Below are 22,675 nucleotides of genomic sequence, written 5' to 3' on the forward strand. Positions count from 1 at the left end.
AATAATGAATATAATCATGACTGGCAAGATGTCAAATGGTACTCGCCAGGATTCAAGTCAAACACAACAAGTCTGTTTAGTGTTAATTTATTCAAATAACAAGTTAACACCAAACATAATTGATACAAAATAAATATAGTTAATGAAGTACCATACAATTGTTTATAATCTGTAAATTCATTTATGCATCATTTTAAAATCGATAAGCTCTGCGCAGATTAAACTGTTGAACAGATGCTGCTTTTTCCTGTTTAGTCTATGTATAACATTAGTTAAAACACTATGTCTCATATCATTCCTTCTTCACAACATTAAAATGTAAATGTATGGTACTGTACCAATCAAGATAATCCATTACATAAATACTGAAGGTCCATAAGAACAATATAGCTTTATGCTTAGAACAAACATGTGAAACATGTTACAACACACGTCTGTCTGGACTGTTTTACTAAATGGGGAAATGTTCAAATGACCTGCGAATATTGCTGCAACATGAGTACACATGAGAGCACAATCCAAATTCATAAATGAAGAATTGCATTTATAATAGTAATATCCTTTAACACTTGTTTGATGGCTCATCGATCAACATTAAAACAAACATTAAGCTGTTCAGTTAATGTTTCTTACGTGCCCCATATAGATATAGATGTCTCACTTCAATAGCATCTCCTAATATTAAGAGTTGCTTTACTAGACTGATTATGGCAAAAACAGTAAAATCCATAGGACATATTCTACATCAGTCAATGTAATCTTTGATACAGTTACAGTTTCCTATTTGAATCAACAGATAGACATAACAGTTGAAATCATACAATTCTGAATATGAAATTACAATGACAGCTGAAATGGAATAATTGGATTTAGCCACATAAAAGCAGGGCATGCTTTCTGATTCAGAGTACTATGATTGTCCATTGACCAAAACACATCTACGGTATTTAAGCACAAAGACGGGGAACCACTTTACTCATGGAAACTGAACTAAAAATTTTTTTTTTTTATTCTAAATATAGGGCATATTTAGATGGACTTTTTGGAAGGTTAAAATGACCAACTAACATTTTATTTGTCTCAGGCAATGAACATAGCTTTAAGTTTACAGCAAAAGACGAGGAAAAAAAATAATAAGTCCAATTCAGTCAAATGATTAAAAAAAACCTTCTAAAATGTACTATACGTAGTCAAAAGCCATAGCTGTTATTGCTACAGCAAAGAACCATTTTTAGTTGCGCAAAAAAACAAACAAACAATAAAAAAACACTAAATGAGGGAGAATATTTGAGATGTTTTCTATTTTATGTTAATGAAGTGCTTCTTTTCATCTATAAAAACAGCCACTACAGGATTTCGTAGCCTCTTTCATATTTTAAATAGTTCAGAAACCATTTTAGTATTGAAAATTGTGGTGGCACGGCAAAAAGTCACTCTGCATGCAGCATAACGGAAACAAAAAACCAACAGAAAGAGTATGTTTGGTACTATTCTAGGACCGTACACAATTTGACTGACGCTGACTTCATCACAACAGCAAGTCAGTCATTTTGCAACTAGCACCAATACATCAAGGTCCAAAAAGTTATTCTGTTGCACTCTAAGAGACGCACTGGATGTAGCCCTACTGGACCTGAAACACGTTGATCTTGCTAGTGTTTTTCAGAGTCTGTCGGCGGTTACAAAACCAGACCCGAACCACCTCGCGGTCGTAATTCAGCTCCTTGGCGATCTCTGTAATCTCTTGGCCAGTGGGAAGGGAGTTTTTCTCAAAGTAAATGTTGAGGACCTCGATAGCCTGCGGGGTGAAGCTGGTTCTCCGCTTGCGCTTCTTGGAGGGTTCTCCACCCACAAACTCCATCAAGTTCTGCTGACCTTTCTGATTCCAGAGCTCAGCCTCTGCCAGCCAGCGCTCCAGCACGGGTTTCAGCTTCTGGGCACTTTTAGGAGTGATGTCAAGCTTCTCAAATCTTGAAACAAGAGGCACACAAGATAATGGAGTGTAATATGTGTATGTGAGACATTAAATGGACATATATCAACCATTCATAAGGGGTGTGATGGTACAGTACACACATTTGTACTGAAAATTTTCAGTACAGAAGTTGTGTCATGCATGTGTACTGAACAAATACAACACTACAAACTTTATTCATCTCCATTTTGATGAATCAATATCAATTCTTCAATCCCAAGATTTATATTTTAGGCTATGCTGTTTCAGTTGATGCGTGAATAAAAATTCACTAGACATTATATTGTGCATCCAGTCCAATAATTGATATAAGCTTTGTGTTTTGTTACTTTCAGTAAGAAACAAAGTCTTATATTTCAAATTCTGTCCATTTTAATAGGATATTCAAACAGTAAATGTTTTGACTCTCTATGATGTGATGTGACATATTGCTGTATATGCACCTCAGTTTTAAACTACGACTGGGTATTGATCCAAATTTCACTATTCAATTCGATTAGATTATTCTGGATATATATCGGGTACATTACATAAAAACATGGATTTATTCAAACAGAAATTGAACATTCAAGACCAGTAGAACTTATAATGAATGTTATATGGTGCATATATTTAGCAAAATGCTCATCTCTAGAGTTCTTTTTTTTTTCTGAGGTAAATGTAACGTTACATGACATTGTTTACCAGCTGTTATATTGACGTCTTTCCGTGGCTGAAACACTGATTGAGCGATTACATGAGACAGGATATGGGTTTCGGTAAGTTGTACTCTTTGTGTGGGGTGGTGATGGCGCAGTGGATAAGACACATGCCTTTGGTGTGAGAGACCCGGGTTCGAATCCACTGTGAGACACCAATGTGTCCCTGAGCAAGACACTTAACCCCCTAGTTGCTCCAGAGGCGTGCGACCTCTGACATATATAGCAATTGTAAGTCGCTTTGGATAAAAGCGTCAGCTAAATGAATAAATGTCAAATGTCAAATGTCTTTCTTTTAACACACCTTTGGATGTTCATTCATGTTTATTTTGTGCTGAAACTGGTATTAAAGCGGAGGAGACGATCAGATCACGTGCGCTTTGCGTTTCCTCTCCACTTGAACTCAGGAGCTACAGCAATCTGTCACTCCACATTAAACAGTGCCAAAACGGCATTTATTGTTTGAATACTGTAATAAAATGGACAGAATTTGAAATCTGAGACTTTGTTTCCTATCAAAAGTAACAAAGAACAAAGCTTATTGCTATTGACTGAAAACAGGCTAGATTAATCAATTCTTGGGATTTAAGAATCAATATCATTTCATATTGCATTTAAAGCAATATTTTTTTACCCAGCCCTAGTTTAAACGGCAGCAAGGAGTGTGAGTGAATGCGATCATCCCTTCCTCTTTACTTCTAATTAGAATAAAATAAACATGAATGAACATCTCATGTCCTATGTAATTGCTCAGAGTCATTACATGGTCCACAGGTCATTAGTTCACCTGAAAAATTCTTGAATATTCCTTATATACTTTCTAGTTTCAAATCTAGAGAAGAGCATTTCACTAAATATATGCACTACCTTAGCCTATGTTCATTTTATTTTACTTAAGCTGTTATTAATGTCTAAATGTTTAAATAAATGTCACGAAAACAAGTTATGACAGACACTGTGTAAATGGTTTTATTTTTTATAATTAGATTTAAACTAAAACTGCAATTTACATGTTCACATACAATTTTTTTATTTGAGTGCTGATTATTAGAACTAAAAAAAAAGGAAATTTAATGTAATAATTTTGGCCCTATTGTTAATTGTAAGCTAAGTGTGCAATTAACAGGGTTCCCTATATAGTTTACAACATCAGTTGAGAAATTTAATTCTAATTAAATTTAAAGACAATATATTTTAAGGCCACAATTTCTTGACTGTTCAGAAATGTATGCCCCCCCCCCTCCACCTCACACTAACAAAAAAGTACAGGACCGTGACGTCAATTCTTGAGTACCGTTACATCCCTAATAAATAAACTTTGCATAAACTATGGTTCATGACAAAAATGTTGGATACAAAGAAGAGCCTTATGTATCACTAGTTATTTTTTCTTACTTTAATGGCAATATTTACACAACCTAAATGGAGTGGGAGTAGTCCAATCAGTCCTGTTAAAACAAGTAAAAAAAGACAGAAACAAAAGAGAAGATAGAAAAGAGAATAACCTGCAGATGGCTGACTGACTGTAGGCGGGACCCTCCGTAGCGGTGAGAGCCTGACCCACTTGAGTCTGTGTCAACCCCAGAGAGAGCCGTCGAATCTTAAAATTCTTGGCAAACTCTCGGATCTCCTCCAGATTAATGGCCTCTTCTTCATTCACAGCAGACTGTGGCTCTAATGAAAACAAAAATTGAATTAGGACTTCTGGATCCTCTCCAGATCATAAACAACATGAGTAATTTACCCACGAGTCACTGAAACATCAATCTTCAAAACTGAAATCTGAACTAAACACACCTTACAGAATTGCTCCTATTCAATTATGTGACTGAAGAAGCTTGTAAATGCAATACTGCAAACATAACATAAACAGCAAAGTAACAGAAAATGTAAACCTACTGCTGACAAGCTGCCCCAAGGTAGGCATTTCTCCACAGGCGATGGCACCGGTAGAGGTGAGGGATGTGACAGATTTAACCACTTGCGGCTGGGGAGCAATAATGACTTTAGATGGAGCCACTTTCCCAACAGGACCCTAGAGAACGAATCACAGTCCATTACCAAATATGACAATCATTTTACAAATATTTCACATTCTGTGAGTGGCGTTAAAAGCTTGTTCAGTTTTATATGAAACAGATGAACATGAATCCAACATTTTATTACATTGCGTGTTGTATGCATCACACCAGTTCAGAAATGAAATGTCTGCTGAGTGACGCTGAAAGGATAAGTGGGAAAATAGGTCTTCATTAATCAATAATATGGCCCTACAACCATAATAAAAGTTGGCATTTTAATGCCACAAGTGTTCATTTCAGCTGGAAACTGGGGTTAAATGTATGCATGGATACATTTTTGGAAACACATTTTTCAATGATCCTACGGCATTTTAAATGGATGATAGGACATTGCTAGATGGATACCAAGCAGTTGCTAGGGTCTTTTTAGGTGTTATGCATACAAAAAAGATGTATTTATCCTTAAAGTACAAAAATGGTGCACAGACTGCACAAAATGTTTATTGTGTGTTTACAGACTAATGAAGAGCCACAGTGGCACTTCAGTACCGTTGTGCAGGTCTTGGTGAGTGTCAGGGGCACAGTGGCTTTGGGGAGGACGGAGGCGGCAGATGGGGCAGCAGCTGTTGGACCATTTCCTATCGTAGCAATGATCTGGCCCTGGGAGTTGAGGAACAGCTGTGGGGACACAGTCTGGACCTGCAGGCCTTGAGCAGGTAACGCAGAGGCTGCCGCAGCTCCAGCCAGTGATGCAGGGTTGACCAGCAGGGGAAGTGTTCCAATTACCTGAAACACAAGTATGAAAATAATGAAACTGATGTGTGAGAAGGCTTTCCTTTAGGAAGAATGTGTCTATTAAATGAATAAATACATTTAAATGTATTACTAACCTGGCCCTGTGCATTCGTAATGAGTTGACTTGTGAGTCCTGCCACATTAGACATGGCACTGGTGATGATGGGAGTTGTAGTGAGAGAGCTGATGAACTGAGGCTGAGCTCCCAGAGAAGCTGCACTAATCTGAAGGGGAAAAAAAAAAAAAAATCACTCCTGATTAGATTAGCCTGAATTCATTATGAAATTATCTTTAGTAATTTAAGACTAGATGCATTTCCTGAAAGAAACGCCATTACTTTTAAAGCAGCAATAGAGTGTTTTAGATTAGGTTAAGTTTAAGATTTTAGAATATTTCCATAAACTTTCTATCTAGTGTGCATATGATTTATTAAATATTTCCCTTTGTTTGTTTTTCTTCTTCTTATATATAATCTAAAAAAACTATAAAACAATAAATTAATAACGAGTAACAAAAACTACTCTCATTATTATTATTATTATTGTCTATATAAACTATAGTCAGTCTCCTCAGAAATAAGATTTATATATTTCTTAACATAAATATTCAAATATAATTGTAAGTAATCAAGCCCTGGAATACTAAGGGCCAGCAGAAACCATCTTTTGGCGTTAAAAGAGTACTGTCCGGATTTACTAAAGACACACAGTTATTTTTGCGCCTGACCTTATTAATACATTTGTAGGAGTTTCCCTTTCAGACGCAAAATTTATGGGAGGAGAGTATTAAAATGAATGATGCAACATGATTTACTAACGTTTGCACTCGTCAAATTACTGGTATTTGCGTAATTATTTAACGCCCAAAAAAGCATGTCTTAAAGCAGCCGGTAATTTGTGCTGCTCTTGGTAAACAGCGCTGGTCATTATGGAAATGATCTGGCTGCGTCTGTGTTCTTTAATGTGCGTATTTGTCAGTAAATCACCTGCAGAATTTTCCCCTCCCATCAGCGCTTTTATGCAATTGCGCTATAACGCTAATTTGCCGTTTAGTAAATCTGGCCCTAAAACTTTACTCAACTTTTGACTAAATAAACAAAATATGCTTTGTTTTGAAGTTGGACCTTTTTTGGTCTTTTTTCCAACGCACCTATCAATTAAAGGTGTGTGAGGGTGTTTTTTGTTTAAAATAAATAGTGAAAATCCATTCTATTTCGTCTACAAAAAAAATGCAATAAATGCTAAAATCAAAACCTGTTTTTAAGATGAATTGTTGATATGAAAGCAGTCTTCAAGAAACTACATCTTGAATATCCAATACATTTTTAAAATTGGTTAGTACCCCATATTGTCCCAATATATTGCACATTCCCATTTCAAAATCCAATTTTCCTCATACATGATACAACTGAACCCAATTACATGTTTCTATCCACAACAGAAGTGTTCCCTACTCACAATAGCAGGGTTGATGGACAGGCCTGCAGTCTGAAGTGTAGCGACCGAGGCACTGGGCTCCGACACCTTCTGAACAACAGACGCAGTGGTGGCAGGCGTGGTCTGCGTTGGCTGCAGAGCAGACACCTGGGGCTGCAGGACCGTCTGCGCAGGTGACTGCAGCTGCGTCTGGACAGAGTTCAACAAAGTAGCGGCTGGAAAAGAAAAAACAAGCTGTTATAAGTCAAAAACAAATATTTTTTTAAATAATTGTCTGCTCAGTAAAACACCTTGTACCATTAAAATATTCATTATTCTGAACTGCTGACTGGCCTGAACAAGTCACCATTTCATATAAACATAAAATGCTACCCTTATTCCATGTATTTTAAATTGAATTCCATGGCAACAGAATTAAAACAAGCACTTTTTAAAGACATTTTGCGGAGGATCAGTATGAAAAATATGTATGAGCACCATACCTTGTAGTCCTGCAAATGGCAGCTTCAGCAATCCTCCGGCAGGGCTGGCTGCAGTGAGACCAGGGAGGGTGGCGACAGTGGCGGTGGGCAAGGTGAACACTGCCAGACCCCCCTGACCCCCCACAGATCCAGCCATACTCAGAGGAATGAACAGGGGCTGACCCAGAGAACCCTGCTGGGCAAACATGCCAGTCATCAGAGAGGCCAAACCATCCTGAGTCAGGACCTGGCAGGGTAATGGCATATAGATTTAATTATTCCGAGAAAGCTTTTTCAAATGTTTTGACATTTATAGGTATTTTTCTGACATTCTGCACCAACGTTGTTATAGTCACTTAAAATTATTATAAATCAGTTTTGTTAATCGAAAAACTGAAGTAATATTAAACATTAGATGGAAAAAAACAATTCACCATTGCAACTAACTGAAACAAATAATAAGTAATTTACATTTTAAGCAGGGCATCACACACTAACCAACTTTGTAAATGGTTACAAAAGATAAAAGATGCTGATGATAAAAGCATCGACTCATTCAGACTGTAATCAAAGCCAAAAATCTGAGCAAAAGTCATAAAGTGTATTTTAGCGTTAAGATCCCTGCACACAGAGTACAAAAATTTTCATATGCGTTTTTCCGTTTTTTTTTTCGTATTTGTCATCCATTCCTATCAAAATGCTTGCTACGGATGTGAAAACTGAACCTTCGGAGTTCGAAGTTTCGGAGGTAGTGTGTAAAGGTGATTGACAACACGAGGTCGTATTTATTTTTTAATGTGCAAAAATTTCGGATGAGAATTTTGGGTAATTTCAGTGTGCAAAGACCTTTAAGCTGAGGTACTAAAACAAAAACAAAATAAAGCTAAATAAATATGCACTAAACATAAAACAAACACTAAAATCACAATACACACTGAAGAAATACCATTTTTAATTTAAAATATTAATAAATACTGTAATGGTATATAAATAATAAAACAATAAAGACCATTGCACACGGAGTCCAAAATTTTTGCATGCGTTTTTCTGTTTTTTTTTCCACATTCTTCATCCTTTCCTATCAAAATGCATGCTACGAATGCAAAAACGCAGAAAATCGAACCTGATCCGAATTTTTTTGGACGGACGAAAGTTTCGGAGGCAGTGTGCAAACATGAATGACACAACGTGAGGTCGTATTTATTTTTTAACGTGCGAAAATTTCGGACTTAGTGTGCAATGGCCTTAAAGGAACAGTCCACTTTTTTTGGAAATAGGGTCATTTTACAACTCCCCTAGAGATAAACAGTTGAGTTTTACCGTTTTTGAATCCATTCAGCCAATCTCCGGGTCTGGCGGTAACACTTTTAGCTTAGCATAGATCATTGAATCTGATTAAACCATTAGCATCTCGCTCAAAAATTACTAAAGCATTTCAATAATTTCACCTGCTGCACCCATGGTACCGCAGCAAATTTCCTTGATTATTACGCCGGGACGAGAGTATAGTTCCTAGCCATATCAGCCTAGAAAATCGCAACTTTTCATTTTCCGTCAGTCTTAGTGCACGATGTAACTACAGAAGGGTCAAGTTTTAAATAGGAAAATTATTGAAATGCTTTAGTAATTTTTGAGCGAGATGCTAATGGTTTAATCAGATTCAATGATCTATGCTAAGCTAAGCTAAAAGTGTTACCGCCAGACCTGGAGATTGGCTGAATGGATTCAAAAACGGTAAATCTCAACTGTTTATCTCTAGGGGAGTTGTAAAATGAGCCCATTTCCAAAAAAAGTGGAGTGTTCCTTAAACACTGATTTACACTGATTTGCTAAATTGGGGATGTTAGCAAAATTATAAATTAATTCATTTAAATCAGGTGTTTTTAATCTTTACAGCACTAGGTACCCCTCACTAGAGCTGCACGATTGTGGATAAACTGAGAATCATGACAATCAAATAGAGATCATGATTCTGAGCCAAGCAAAATAACACGTAAATATGAATTGCCTTAGTTCTATTAAAAAATGTTTAATTAATTTGAATGAATAATTAAAAAAAAGGTTTGAATGATTGATTCAATGACTCAATCATAAATACTTCACTTGTTCCATTACTGAATGAATCAACATTTTTTAACAAATCTCTTGAATGAATGATTTAAATCACAAAACAATTTAACAGTAACTAAGTTGCCACCTAGTGGAAAAACAATATAATCAATATTGTAATCAACTAACGTTATTTGAAGCTGCAATTTGAAGCAAAAATTGCTTTCAAAAGATGATTTGCTCCATTTTGATCACTACCATACACAATTTATTTCAGCATTTATTTATTATTAACATTTTTGCACAACATAATGCTTAGTGGATCACTTGTAAGTGTTCATTTCGAAATTTAGAAATGTCATGATATGAACATCCTTGAGTACATTCAGATATGAAGACCAGAGAGTCAGAAATGATCAAGAGCTTGCGGAAAAATTACACTAAAAGTGGCCCCTAATGTTTCAAATGGCAAAAAAAGGAAACTGGAGTTCACCTGTGGGCAGGCCTGGACAGTGATGGGCACGCTGGTCTGTGGCTGGGCCAGAGACACACTGATGGGGGCTTTGGAGACCACGGTCTGTACTGCAGGTGCTGAGACCTCCACAGACACTACGTGCAAAGAGAGGTAGATTTGCTGAAATCTTTAAAAAATATTTCCATGCATAGGAAACATGATCAATGGTGGCGTCTCTTTCAAGCCATGCATTTATTACAATTATGACAATAAATGCCTCTTTGATGGTGGTGGCTTTGCATACTGGGTTGCTATGATACCAAACTAATGTGGTTATTTATATCAGTTAATTTGATTAGTCTCACCAGCTGTGGTAGTGCTTGTGATTACTGGACTGTCCAATGGAGCCTCCTCAGCTACATCCAGGGTATGTACAGCAGCCTCCTCGCCCCCTGACTCCACCTTCCCATCAACCCCCGAAGAGGACAAGGCTGTATCCACCTCCACCTCCAGCACACGGATGGTCTCCTGTCCTGACATGACAATGACCTGGAAGAAGGGGTGTTAGGAACTGGTTATAAATGCTCTCCTGTTGGGGGTAACAAGGGGCAGTGTTGACAAGATGAAAATGGGCCATAGTCTGTTATGGAGTTTACAACTGTGTGTATATTCTGATCTCTCAGACATTTTATTAAGTTATTTTTTGTAAAGTCTAATAAATGTTGAAATTGATAGCTCACAGTTATACTGTAATGTTGAATGGTCATAGCCAATGGTTAAATATTAGGAGTATTGTTATCAGTGATACTCGCCTTCAGTCATAAATAAAGATGCCATTAAATAAATATTCAAAATATAATTGTATTTAAAATTGTAAATATTTCACAATATTACTGTTTTTACTGTATCAAACAAATGCAACTTTCAAATGGTAGTGTATTATAATATAGCATGATGCAGTTTTGAAGCTTTTGCTCAGCTAATGTTTGATTTTTATTAAGAACATTCCTTGATCGTGTTTCAGTCAAGATCAGAGAAACATCACAGGAGCAAATGCAGGGCTCAGGCAGAGAGGGAAGCTCAGCTCAGCGCAGCACAGAGAGCAGTACAGACACAGGAGAAGGTGCATACCTGATTGTCTTGTGCTGGGAATTTCAAAGTGCAGGAACCTAAAAGCTGAGAAAACACTTCTGCAGTCAGACAGTGAATGGCTAAAGAGAACAGAGATGCCAAGCACATGTTAGGACACAAAGAACCAACCCAACAAGGACACATGTGACATGAGTACAGCAAACAAACGAGAGCATCTGCCCAAAAACCGGCATAAGCAATGCTTTCTGCAAACACCTCACCACCAGATGAGAATTGCTTGAGCTGTGAACATAGACCGAACACTCACACACATGGGGCATGAGGCTGGACAAGTGATGAAGTGTTAAGGTACATCTGTGTTTTGGTAACACTTCATGAAAGTAGTGAGAAACGTTATGGGAATTATGAGTTGAATACCTGTTCATTGACAGTGAGTGGCGCATTGTCTGCAGGGAGATCCTCGGTGTCCATGATGAAGTCTAAGCTCTGAGGAGATCACTGATTCTGCATAGCGGTTGAAGGGAATGTTACCAGCTCCACAGTACCACCTGAGACAAAGAAGCTGGTCAATAAGGATTCCTGACAGCACTTTTGTCTCCACCATGATATAAAAGTTGACCCCATTTAATTCAATTCAATTACATTTACTTTTCATCAAGAGCTTTTACATTTTTTTAGCCCCTCTGCTATAAACACCTGTCGGAGACCATTTTTCACTATTCAGAGAATTGTAGGACATTCCATCCTACATTATTTAATGACTGAATATCCCATTTTAATTGGAAATACTTCTCGATATAGAAGAAAACTGTTTTTGTTTTTTACATTAAGCTATAAAAAAAAGTTATTTAGTGCAGCTAAATCTGACAAATATCCTATATCAATCAGAAATACTTCACAATATGGACGAAAATGATCATTTTAAGAAAAAAAATGTCAGATTTAGTTGCACTGAATCACTTTTTTAACTTAATATTTAAGTTAATATTAAAATGTTCTTCCATATTGTGAAGTATTTCTGGTTGAACTAGAATATTTATCAGAATTTGTTGCACTAAATCACATAAATATCCCATTTAAATTACAAATACTTCACAATATGGAAGAAAAAATATGATTTCAAAAAAATAAAATGTTTGATTTAGTGCAACTAATTCTAACTAAATATTGAGAAAATCTCCTTTAAAGTTGTCCAAATGAAGTTCTTAGCAATGCATATTACTAATCAAAAATTAAGTTTTGATATATTTACAGTAGGAAATTTACTCATGGAACTTAATGTCCTAATGATTTTTGTCATAAAAGTAAAATTGATCATTTTGACCCATACAGTGTATTTTTGGCTACTGCTACAAATATACCCCAACGACTTAAGACTGGTTTTGTGCTCCAGGGTCACATATTATTAAGGTAGAAACTGATATGTGATTTAGTTGCACTAAATGTAACAAATAAGTTACAAATAAGGATAATTTTATAGTTTTCTAAAAAGAAAAAAAAACACATTAGAGTCCTTTACCTTTAGTTGTCTCACAAGGTTATCACAAAATGAATATCAAGTTTATTTAAAATGTAAAATATGATTGTGACTAGCAGCAAACCCTTACCCTTATTCACCATGGTAAAGTTTCTGCTATAACACATCACTGTCACAAAAAAAACAAAACAACAAAGGACAGTTTCTGCATCGTTTCAATAACATTACATATTACATTTTGCATTCTTTTACAGTAATAACATCAGGCATTGTAAATACTGTGGTGTTTGGCAATAACTATGAATACCATGGTAAACCTTTGCAAGGCATTGAGCAGATAATCATGACGTAGTGAAGTGTGTAACGTCACGTCTATGACGCCTCTCCTCAAGGTTGACAACTTAAAATATTACAAGAGAACCTAATCACAGTTCTGAAGAGTCTGGTGCATTGTTTCTGAGTATAAATGGACCGAGCATGTTCGAATGCCATCACTGTGCAAGTGATGCATTTAAGATGTATGTAATTATCCTAAAAACAATAGAGCATTATGTAAGCCTTGCGCATTTTCACATCAAGCAGCAGGCCTGTGAGGTACTACCCTCCCAACACATTCACAATGCAATAATAAAAAGTCTCCTCACGGGACACACACTTCATCTACTGATCACACTCCTCACATGCCAATATGCCACGACTCGGGACGGCATTTGACGCATTTCCTTTCTCTTTATCATAAATATATAAATTATGCTAATTAAGACCATTGCATATTAACCAAAAACTCATTTCGAGTCCGAGACTTCGAATTGCGTTGCAAGCTGTGGTCATATTCACGACTTACCCGCTGAAAGGTGGGATATTTTCTTTATTTCTCCTCCTTCGGCGAGCTTTGCCACAGTTTGTTTTAAATATGCATAATTAAAAATTCATCTCACATTTTCCGACGCGTGCTACGAATGCACACAAAAGAGCTATTTGCATTGATAAGGAGGCTCGGGAAAGCGCTGGTCCTCTTTTTAACTAAATATTTAATGACGTCTTTCCGTTAACTGTCGTGCTGGTGAAGCAAGCGCACCTTAATAGCCAAGGTAAACCCTTATCTGCAGAAAAGTGCCGAAAAATTAACACAAATTTGCTCTTTTGCACTACGTCATGAACATAATTTATGCAGGCCGAGTCTTGCATTGAAAAAATGGCGCTGGCTCGACAGAACTGGAGCGATGGCCGTCTTAAAGGGACAGTACACAGTGTTCCTGCAGTTCACTGCACTTGAGTCAGACTGCAATATTGCTACAGTGTGAGGTTATGCTTTCACAGGAAAATTACTAATATCAATAAAGAGATCGATTTATTTTGTATGAATTATTATTGCTTATAAAAAATATATTATTTTAATATTATATAATCATGGCGATAAAAATAATATTTTTCATGCTTATTATTAATATTACTACTATTATATTGTTGTTGTTTCTCAAAAACAATGTTTTCTATTCATGCAGTTTTTAACTTTTAAAAGAAATCATAAAAGCGATTTTTATTACATGATATGAATGTAAAATATACAGGTTAACAAAACAAAACATAAAATTAAGTTGTTCACTGCACTATTCAAACCCTTGAATCCAACTATAATATTGCTACATTGCGAGGGCACTAATACTAATTATCAATTTATTATTATTATCACTTATAAAAAATTATGACATAATCATGACTACTATTACTATTGCTGTTTCTTCAAAATAACAATATATATATATTTTTAAGAATTTAAAATATTGATATTCATGTCCTTATACCTCTGTGTCCTTGTACCTCTTAAATCTAACACATTAAATGAAAACATACAGGCATATTATGATTCCATGTAAAATATTAATAAACAAAACAATAGGGGCAATTAAAATGTTAAATGCAATTATTAAAACATGGCATCTTAGCACTTACAAAACTGTATTCCTTTAGCAGATGCTTTTATCCAAAGAGATTTACAAATGAGGAATACTTGGAATGGAATGATAAAGAGTTTGGCTACAGCCCAAGCAGTTTAATCTTCAAGCACAGTTTTCCCTCTGATTGTTCCCCAGAGACGATCATTTTAGGGCACTGCAGACAAATGCATCTGTTGCATTGTTATGAGAATCTCTGTTGTGATGATTGCATGCATTTTTGAGAAAGCGTCACACACACCATTAAATGCATTCAAAATGAGATGTTCTTTACTCATGTCCTTTTTTCTAGAAAATCAGATGCATATTGATGTATATTCTTATATGTGATTTACAAGTCACATGTTTTATAATGAACTGGCTTATGAAAGAGACACCGTGTCTCTGTTGCCAAGCCAGCTGGCAAACACTTCCATTTGCATGCATTAGCAGCATATTGCCATGGAGCTCAAAGGAGTACTGGGATTGCTGAATACAGACGACTCTGTAATTAGGTTCACATCCAGTATACAGGCCCCAGCTAATACAGAGAAGTTCCATTTTAGATGTTCTAAATGCATCTTTATACTGCCTAAGGAGCCTGCATTTGGGCCTAGCCATAAAAATGCAGAAATGACATTTAATTTAGTCACACAGGTGCAAAACAAAATTTGGATCATCATTCCTATTCAAAGTCTGATACGTAATATATTGGGTTGAATACTGCAATTAAATTGAACAATCTTAATGAAACCTCTGCTCTGCTTGGCATACTTCCCAGGGTCTAATTATGCAATATTAATTTAGGATCATCAAGTGTGCAGAATTGTTCCATACTATCTAATCCTTTGAGTAGACAGGAATTCAGATTACATGCTGATATCAATAGTAATGTTAAAATTAGTGCTGTCAAACGATTAATAGCATCCAAAATAAAAGTTTTTTTACATAATATACGTGTGTACTCTGTATATTATTATGTATACATAGACACACATACAGCACATATTTTGAAAATATTTACATGTATATATTTATATTCATATAAATTATCATGTATAAATTTATTTAATATATAAACATAACATTTTACTTATATATATACAAGCATGTATTATTATTATATAAATATACATAGTACACTCACATATATTATGTAAACAAAAACTTTTATTCTGGGTGCGATTAATCATTTGACAGCACTAGTTAAAATATAATAATATTCACATCAAATATTTAAGCCAATAGACAATAAATAATTCAGAACATAAACAACTTAAGTAATAGCAGGGCATGTTGTCACACTATAGTATTTGGGGTGAGATGTCACAATGAAGCAGCCTGTCATTACAGAAAACTGTAATGAATTAATGGAATATTAAATAGTGGCATGTGAAACCTTGCCCTGATCTGACAGCCTATTTATTAAAAGTACTCTTGACCTGAAATCGCAGTCCAAAATTTTAGTTAAAATCTACCTTGTCTGCATGTTTGCTAGTGTAGCTTTATTACAGAAATATCAAGAGCTCTTTGAACTAGGCGTTTGAAACCGACATGAAAACCACTTGAGAAAATACATAATTGTGAATAACTGATAAAAGTATTGCCTTTGTGACTGTGATACCTGCCCTACGTCTAAACACAAGTTTACATATAAATACCTAAAATTCAATATACATTCTGTAATTTTATAATCAATACAATACCGTTTATTTTTACAGTATAAAGTGGGGCTTTCGGCGACTTTCGTTTTTGCGATAATGAGTCATGAGTTTCTCTTTAACAGGGAGTGGCGTCCAAAAACTGATGCGTGCGTGACGTAGCTCCTCCCAACACAAATATACTCAAAGCGTAGCTCGACGAAAACAAGGAAGTAACGAGGAAAAAAGACGAGGAACTTTGAGTAAACCTTATATTTATTGCCATATAAACGCAGAATTCGGTCTGTTGAAATTCTCGTCCCCTAGAAAATATTACCTACAGTGAAGAACAATGAACAACAAAGGTAAATACACGATCTTCTGCTATTTTGCTTAGCCGCTTCCTAGCAACTACCAATGGAGTTAGCCAGCATAACTGACTTACATAACAAACGATTTTACATACTGAACGCTTATTGATTATGTGCCAAAAACATCTGTCATCGACTATTTCCTGACGGACACTGTAATATGTAATGCGGTAGTGTGTTTTTATAGCGGACAGGGTAATGTTTTGGACAGAAAACGGGTAAAGGGTGACTAGCGTTAGCTTGGCTGCTACAGCGCGATGACGTGATCGGAAAGGTGACCTCATTAACAAAGCGAGACGCTCACAGCATCAGTTTAATCATTTAATTAATCTCATTTAAATGTGCTTCATCAATACCCTGTGTGGTATTTATTCAAGAACCGTTTGTCTTATTTTTCTATTGTAATTAAGCTGCCAGTGAAGACTGGCCTTTTTGTCTCTGGTGTGTTTGCGTGCGTGCTTCCACATCTATATTTCTTATAAGTAATTTGTCAATAATCATTTCTGTTTTGGTCAATATCACACACCTTTTAATAACATATCTGGGTCGCTCCAAAATTATTTTTATTCTTTTGGCAATGTTTTTTATTAAAATTATTTTTAATTTAATCCACATTTCAAGCCAGGCCACTCTGGTTTAAGGAAAACCACTGAATGGTTTCTCTTGGTCAATATCTTTAGTACAAAACCAAAATATTGCTGGCTACTTTATAGTAAATCAACTTAAGATTTTGTTGTGCTATTAACTTTAAACCATTACCTGTCTTTTTTGTTTTTTCCTTGCAGGTTCATATCCACAACAAGCTGTTTACCCTCAGCAGAGCACAGCACCCGTTTATCCGCCTGCTATGCAAGTCCCTCCTCAGGTGTCTGCATATCCAGATGCCCCTCCTCCATACTCTGAGGTAACCGGTACTAATTACTCTTTCTCTGGTTATATCAATGTACAATATCTCATTAAAGCATTCAAGTGTTTTTTTTTTTTTTACAATGTCACATATTAATCTAGTACCATAAAAAAAACAACTTGTTTTGGAAGCACTTTCAAAAATGTATGTTTCATTACTCAAGACTGCATGCTAAAGGTTCCCGCAAGAGATTCTTCTGAGAGCATGAATCATTTTTGGAAAATGCGCTTGATGAATCATCTGTTGTGATGCAAGTGCCACCACTCAGACAGAGAAAGGCAATTTTAGCAATGTTGTCAACATGAAACTCCAAGAGGAAAGAGGTATTTTATCTAGTATGATAGATTTATAATAAATTAATAAAGAACAATTAAGTGGTAAGTCAGAAGAGGCGGTTCATTAAAGGGTTTTTTATCATGAGTTTTAAAACCTTAATAAAACCCCTTAATTTTATATACAATTGCAGGAAAAGTGATATAAGGAAAGAGACACTGTTCAATAAAATGTTAATTTCACTAATTATAACTTTAGGCTATTATACGGTTGCAGGTTTGTGTTTAACTGCATTTTAAATTGGCTTTGAGTGCAGCTAATTTAAAAAAAAAAAAAAAAACTTTTTATTTAGCCTAAATTCTGTTTTATTCCATACAAAAATGATTAGAGTAATTTACGTTTAAAAATTTTGAAATGTTTCCATCTCGCAGGTTTATCAGCCCAGGTATATGGCTCCTCCCCAAGCCCATGGACAGATGCCCCAAATGACCTCAGCTTACCCTGGTGCTCAGATGTACATGCCCATGCATGCTCAGACTGTGCCAATGGGGGCCATGGCCCCTAGTGTCCCAATGGCATATTATCAGATGGGACCCATGTACCCCCCTGGTTCCACCGTCATGGTGGAAAGTGGATTCGATGCTGGAGCTCGCTTTGGGCCTGGCACCAGTACTTCCATTCCTGTGAGTATTCCCAGTAAACACCCAGGAAGAACTATGCATTTAGCAACCTACATAGTTTACCCTAAAATGGAAATTTGCTAAAAATCTACTCACTCTCAGGCGATCCAAGATGTAGATGAGTTTGTATCTTCATCAGAACAGATTTGGAAAAATGTAGCTTTATATCACTTGCTCACCAATGGATCCTCTGCAGTGAATGGGTACCGTCAGAATGAGAGTTCAAAACAGCTGATAAAAACATTACAATAATCCGCACAAATCCAGTCCATATATTAGCGACTTGTGAAGTGAAAAGCTGTGTGTTTGTAAGAAACAAATCTATCATTAAGAAATTTTAACATCAAACCTTTGCTTCCAGCTAAATATGAGACCATAATTATTAATAAAGCCTCCAGTGAAAAAGCTGTCTTGTCTGAATCAGGAGAGAAATATGCACACATCAAGCACAGTTTACAAGCAAAAACAGTTCTGTGGATTTTGATGTGAGAGGACAACAGGGATGGACTTTTTCGCTGGAGGAAGCATTACTATTGTATTTTTGTCAGACACAAAACATCTTAATGGATTTGTTTTTACAAACATGTAGCTTTTCACAAGATGTTAATTGATGGACTGTGATCTTTTATCAGCTGTTTGAACTCTCATTCTGAGATGTGGTGATTCTTTTTCAATGAAGAAACTATATATCTCGCATGGCCTGAAAGTTTCACTAAATTTTCATTTTTGGGCAAATTATTCCTTTAAGCAAATTCAGTTTATGTTGGAGGATCTGATCTGGTTTGATTCATTGAGATGTGGGACAAAACATTTTATGTATACATTTATTAGGTATTTAAGATGTATTTGTTGTATTTAACCATGCCATCATAATATGTTAAGAAGTTATTTAGGATTTTTAGATTATTACAGGAAAATTATGTGATATGGAAAAAAAAAAATTGTCAGCTGTCAACCTGTAAGACTTTTTTGTGAAAATTATTTTAAGTAAATAGAAGCAGGAGGTTGCACTAAAATTTTACACATTAATTAAAAAATAAATAAATAAAATCACAATATGTGATGTTTTTTTTTCACATTTCTGTAGCCAGTTTTGTCCCTTAACTCAACAGTCAGTTCACACAAACTTAGTGTGATTCCTTTAAAGGTTCAGTCTGTTTTGAGATATTATAAGTTATGACTTCAGATTTACTCTTGGCATAGATGTGCCTGAAAATGCAGCTGATGAAATATGTATTTAATTTACATATTCGTCTTCACATTCAAGCCTGCACCTCCTGGACACCTCCCTAACGCGGCTCAGATGGCAGCCATGCAAGGTGCAAATGTGATGATGACCCAACGTAAGGGCAACTTTTTCATGGGCGGCTCCAGCGGCGGTTACACCATCTGGTAACAGAGAGCACCCCCCTGGGACTGGACCGAAGCCCTCCTTCCTTCTCCCTGGTTCCCTTTACCTGTTCTCCCACCCCTGCCTCCTTTGGGGCTGCTTGGCTAAGCCACAATACTGATTTAATCTAATGGAATGTAATATTTTAGAGCCCCTTACTCAAGGTACAATACGCCGCTGTTGATATAATTGTGTAATATCGCAATTACATGATGTATAACACAATTATTGCGCATTCACAATTAAAAAGCGCATGATAATTGTAGGTTGGAAGTTTTAGTGATCATATGTCATCTACCATAATTATCGGTTGGCTAATTTAGAGAGTAAACAACTTTAAGGTGAAGACCAGGTCATTTTTACCTTTATTGACTCTTACAATTCCATTTTTATAGTACATTTTCTAGTTTTTGGTTGTCGTCTTGAGCCAGAGATCATGCCAAGAGAACTGCCGAGTCAGTTTGATCATCTGTGTCAAGTAGCTATGCACTTGAAACTTTCTCTTTGAATAGTATGCTTAACTAAGCCTTTCATTCATATTATTAAGGTCTTGTCAGATATGTAAAATGCAGATTTAAGCACTCTTAATCAAAGAGAAAGATGTGTTTACAACTTCAAACAACGGTGGCGTATCGTACCTTTGGGCAAGCTTACATAAATATTATCAGGTGCCAAAACTGCACCATTATTTAAAAGCAAAGGAATTTACATGTGAATGAACCTAAATGCAGTAAAAGAGAGAGTGAACAAGATTAACTAAACTGGTTCAGAAAAGTAGGATTTTTTTTCAATATTTTCCCTCCAGTGTCGGATACCCAGAGCTGTACATATAGCAGTTTCACTTAGTTTAGCGTGTGTTATGTGTGTTCCAGCTATATGTGCTTCTACACAAAATTTTTAGCATTTTCCACAAAGGTAAAGTTGTTTACAGAGGTCAGGGCTTAATCAAGAGACAACTTAAGCTCAGTATTTTAAATGATTTGGCACATCAAGCTTTTTTTTTTTTTGTGTGTGGGGAGCTGCTTGTACCAAAGATCTGGACTAGAATGCACTAAAAGCTTTTCGCTTTTTGTAAGTCTTCTGTCATAGTACATCTGCACACAGATTCATACTGAAATAAATAAACATATCATATTTAGATGATGGTGATTGCTTTCCGGGCAGAGCACACCACTGCTGTGACTGCATTTTCTAGGGGTTGTGTTTTAAAAATATATAAATGTTTCCTAGTTGCATCTTGATGTTTCTGCATGCACTTTTCAGTAGTTTTGTTCTTAATAAAGAATTTTCATTGTAAAAAAATTTAGGAGTACTACAAGATTAATTTGTGCACTGTCAACCAATTCTGAAATGTTTTTGCAGATTTCTTTTGTACATATGCTTTTAAATACGAATAGCATCAGTTTTAATTAGTGCTGCACTGATGATTTTCAAAGCAGTACGGTAATGCGTAGCAGCAAATACAACGGCTGAGAAATTGTGGTGTTGATTTGTAAGTGTTTCGCAAGAGATTAAAGTTTTCCTCTCTCTAGTCTCTGTGATTTAGAAAAATACCTGACAAAAAAGGAAAACCTCACAGAATGCACTGAGTTACACCAGCAGTTGTCTCCACCGCTTTTTGCTCTTCTAATCTATTTAATTGCTAAATCTTAATTTCTACTCCCAACAGTGATAGAATGACCTTCAAAAGCAGCCTTTTCTTCTTAGACACTACACGCTTAAGTTCTGTAGCAGTTATCTGTATTAGATGTGACTGCAATTCTAAAATGCTGCTTATTTTGCTAGATAGCACAGAGGTGAAATGCTGATAAATGCTTACTTGGGTTTATTCTCCGTACATTCACTGGTATCAAATAATTTGTTGTCACTATACCATATATTTTATGATTGAATTTTAAAATATAGGAAATTTTATGCTAGCCTGGCAAATGGGGCTCAATTTTAGGCTTTACATGTATCAGGTGCATCACTGGGTATCCGACACTACAGTACCGTTCTAAAGGTTTTGCCCATTTGAATAAAAAAGACCATTCAGGTAGTATTTCTCTCTGCAAATAAAGGAAAAAAAGTTGTTTTGATGTAAAAAAAACAAAACAAAAAAAAAACATGCCAAGTATGCTGGCATTGCCTTAGCACCATTTCTATGATTTTCTGTGACGTGGGCTTCTGACCTGGTAGTTTCCTAACCTGACTTTATGCCATTCCTTATTTAATCCAATTTCATTTATTCTTACTTTGCAAGGAAAATAACACAAGGCAGAAAACATGAGGGCAAAGCCTTCAGAACTCAATATCCGTTTCATCTTAGCGCAGCATTTTATCATGGCATGTGGCACCGTGTGTTTGTGTATGCAATGTAGCGGATACACTGCTTATCTTGAGCCTCAATACCATGACAGTCATGGATGGTATATGTCTATGTGGGTACTACAGTTCAGGGAACCCTTTTGATTTTTTTTTTCTATATATATATATAATATAAAAAGATTGTGATGGGTTAGAATGGATACACACTGCAGCATCTAGGAACCGAGGTCCTTCCTAGTTTGCTACATGACAAAATGGTCTCCAATGAAAATGTGGTGCACTTAACTTTTTTTATACTAAACCTTAAGTATAAAACTAAATTTAGAATAAAAGTTATTTTGAATTTTGACAATCTGTGTTGTAATGTCTTCCAGTGGTTCATGTTTATATTTGTTTTGTCTGCTGGGTTGTATATTTGGAGGTTTTATCTCCAGATAATTACAAATGTTTGTCAAAAATCACCAATTCACTCCAATGCAATAATGACTCTAGATCTTGGAGATGATGCATTATATTTTTGTTGATCACAAGTCTTAAAGCAAGTTAAATATCTTGCAAAATATAGTTTTTGCACCGACAAAACTATTAGCACAGAATTCATTTCAAATTAAATCTTAATTTTGGTTTTACTAGCAATTTTCAACTGGCTAGAGACCTGTATTTGACATTGTATTATAATCAATAACTGCAGTATCATATTGATAGCCCAATTAAA

At 35.7% G+C, this 22,675-nt stretch overlaps 2 protein-coding genes across 7 annotated transcripts; one reads left to right on the plus strand and one right to left on the minus strand.

Annotated features, from left to right (window-relative positions):
- Positions 1 to 78: 78 nt before the first annotated feature.
- Positions 79 to 13,680, minus strand: pou6f1 (POU class 6 homeobox 1). Of its 6 annotated transcripts, XM_079401433.1 has the most exons (13): positions 13,303 to 13,675; positions 12,589 to 12,627; positions 11,399 to 11,529; positions 11,021 to 11,065; positions 10,255 to 10,438; positions 9,929 to 10,044; positions 7,408 to 7,633; positions 6,947 to 7,140; positions 5,585 to 5,713; positions 5,244 to 5,480; positions 4,573 to 4,708; positions 4,179 to 4,347; positions 79 to 1,970 (listed from the first exon to the last, which is right to left on the minus strand). In XM_079401433.1, the coding sequence occupies exons 3-13, from the start codon at positions 11,450 to 11,452 to the stop codon at positions 1,625 to 1,627; spliced, it is 1,836 nt and encodes a 611-aa protein (XP_079257559.1). In that variant the 5' UTR covers positions 11,453 to 11,529; positions 12,589 to 12,627; positions 13,303 to 13,675; the 3' UTR covers positions 79 to 1,624. The 6 variants fall into 6 exon arrangements, with proteins under 6 accessions (XP_079257559.1, XP_079257560.1, XP_079257562.1 ...); XM_079401434.1 differs by lacking the exon at positions 12,589 to 12,627; XM_079401436.1 differs by lacking the exon at positions 11,021 to 11,065 and having other exon boundaries at positions 13,303 to 13,666.
- Positions 13,681 to 16,197: 2,517 nt separating this feature from the next.
- LOC306859973 (DAZ-associated protein 2-like) lies at positions 16,198 to 22,310 on the plus strand. The gene is made up of 4 exons (XM_079401439.1): positions 16,198 to 16,397; positions 17,189 to 17,307; positions 18,015 to 18,266; positions 19,531 to 22,310. Exons 1-4 carry the CDS (start codon positions 16,385 to 16,387, stop codon positions 19,657 to 19,659), a joined length of 513 nt encoding a protein of 170 aa, XP_079257565.1. The 5' UTR covers positions 16,198 to 16,384; the 3' UTR covers positions 19,660 to 22,310.
- The last annotated feature ends 365 nt before the right edge of the window (positions 22,311 to 22,675 follow it).

Source organism: Barbus barbus, assembly GCF_936440315.1.
Source record: "Barbus barbus genome assembly, chromosome: 40".
Taxonomy (NCBI): domain Eukaryota; kingdom Metazoa; phylum Chordata; class Actinopteri; order Cypriniformes; family Cyprinidae; genus Barbus; species Barbus barbus.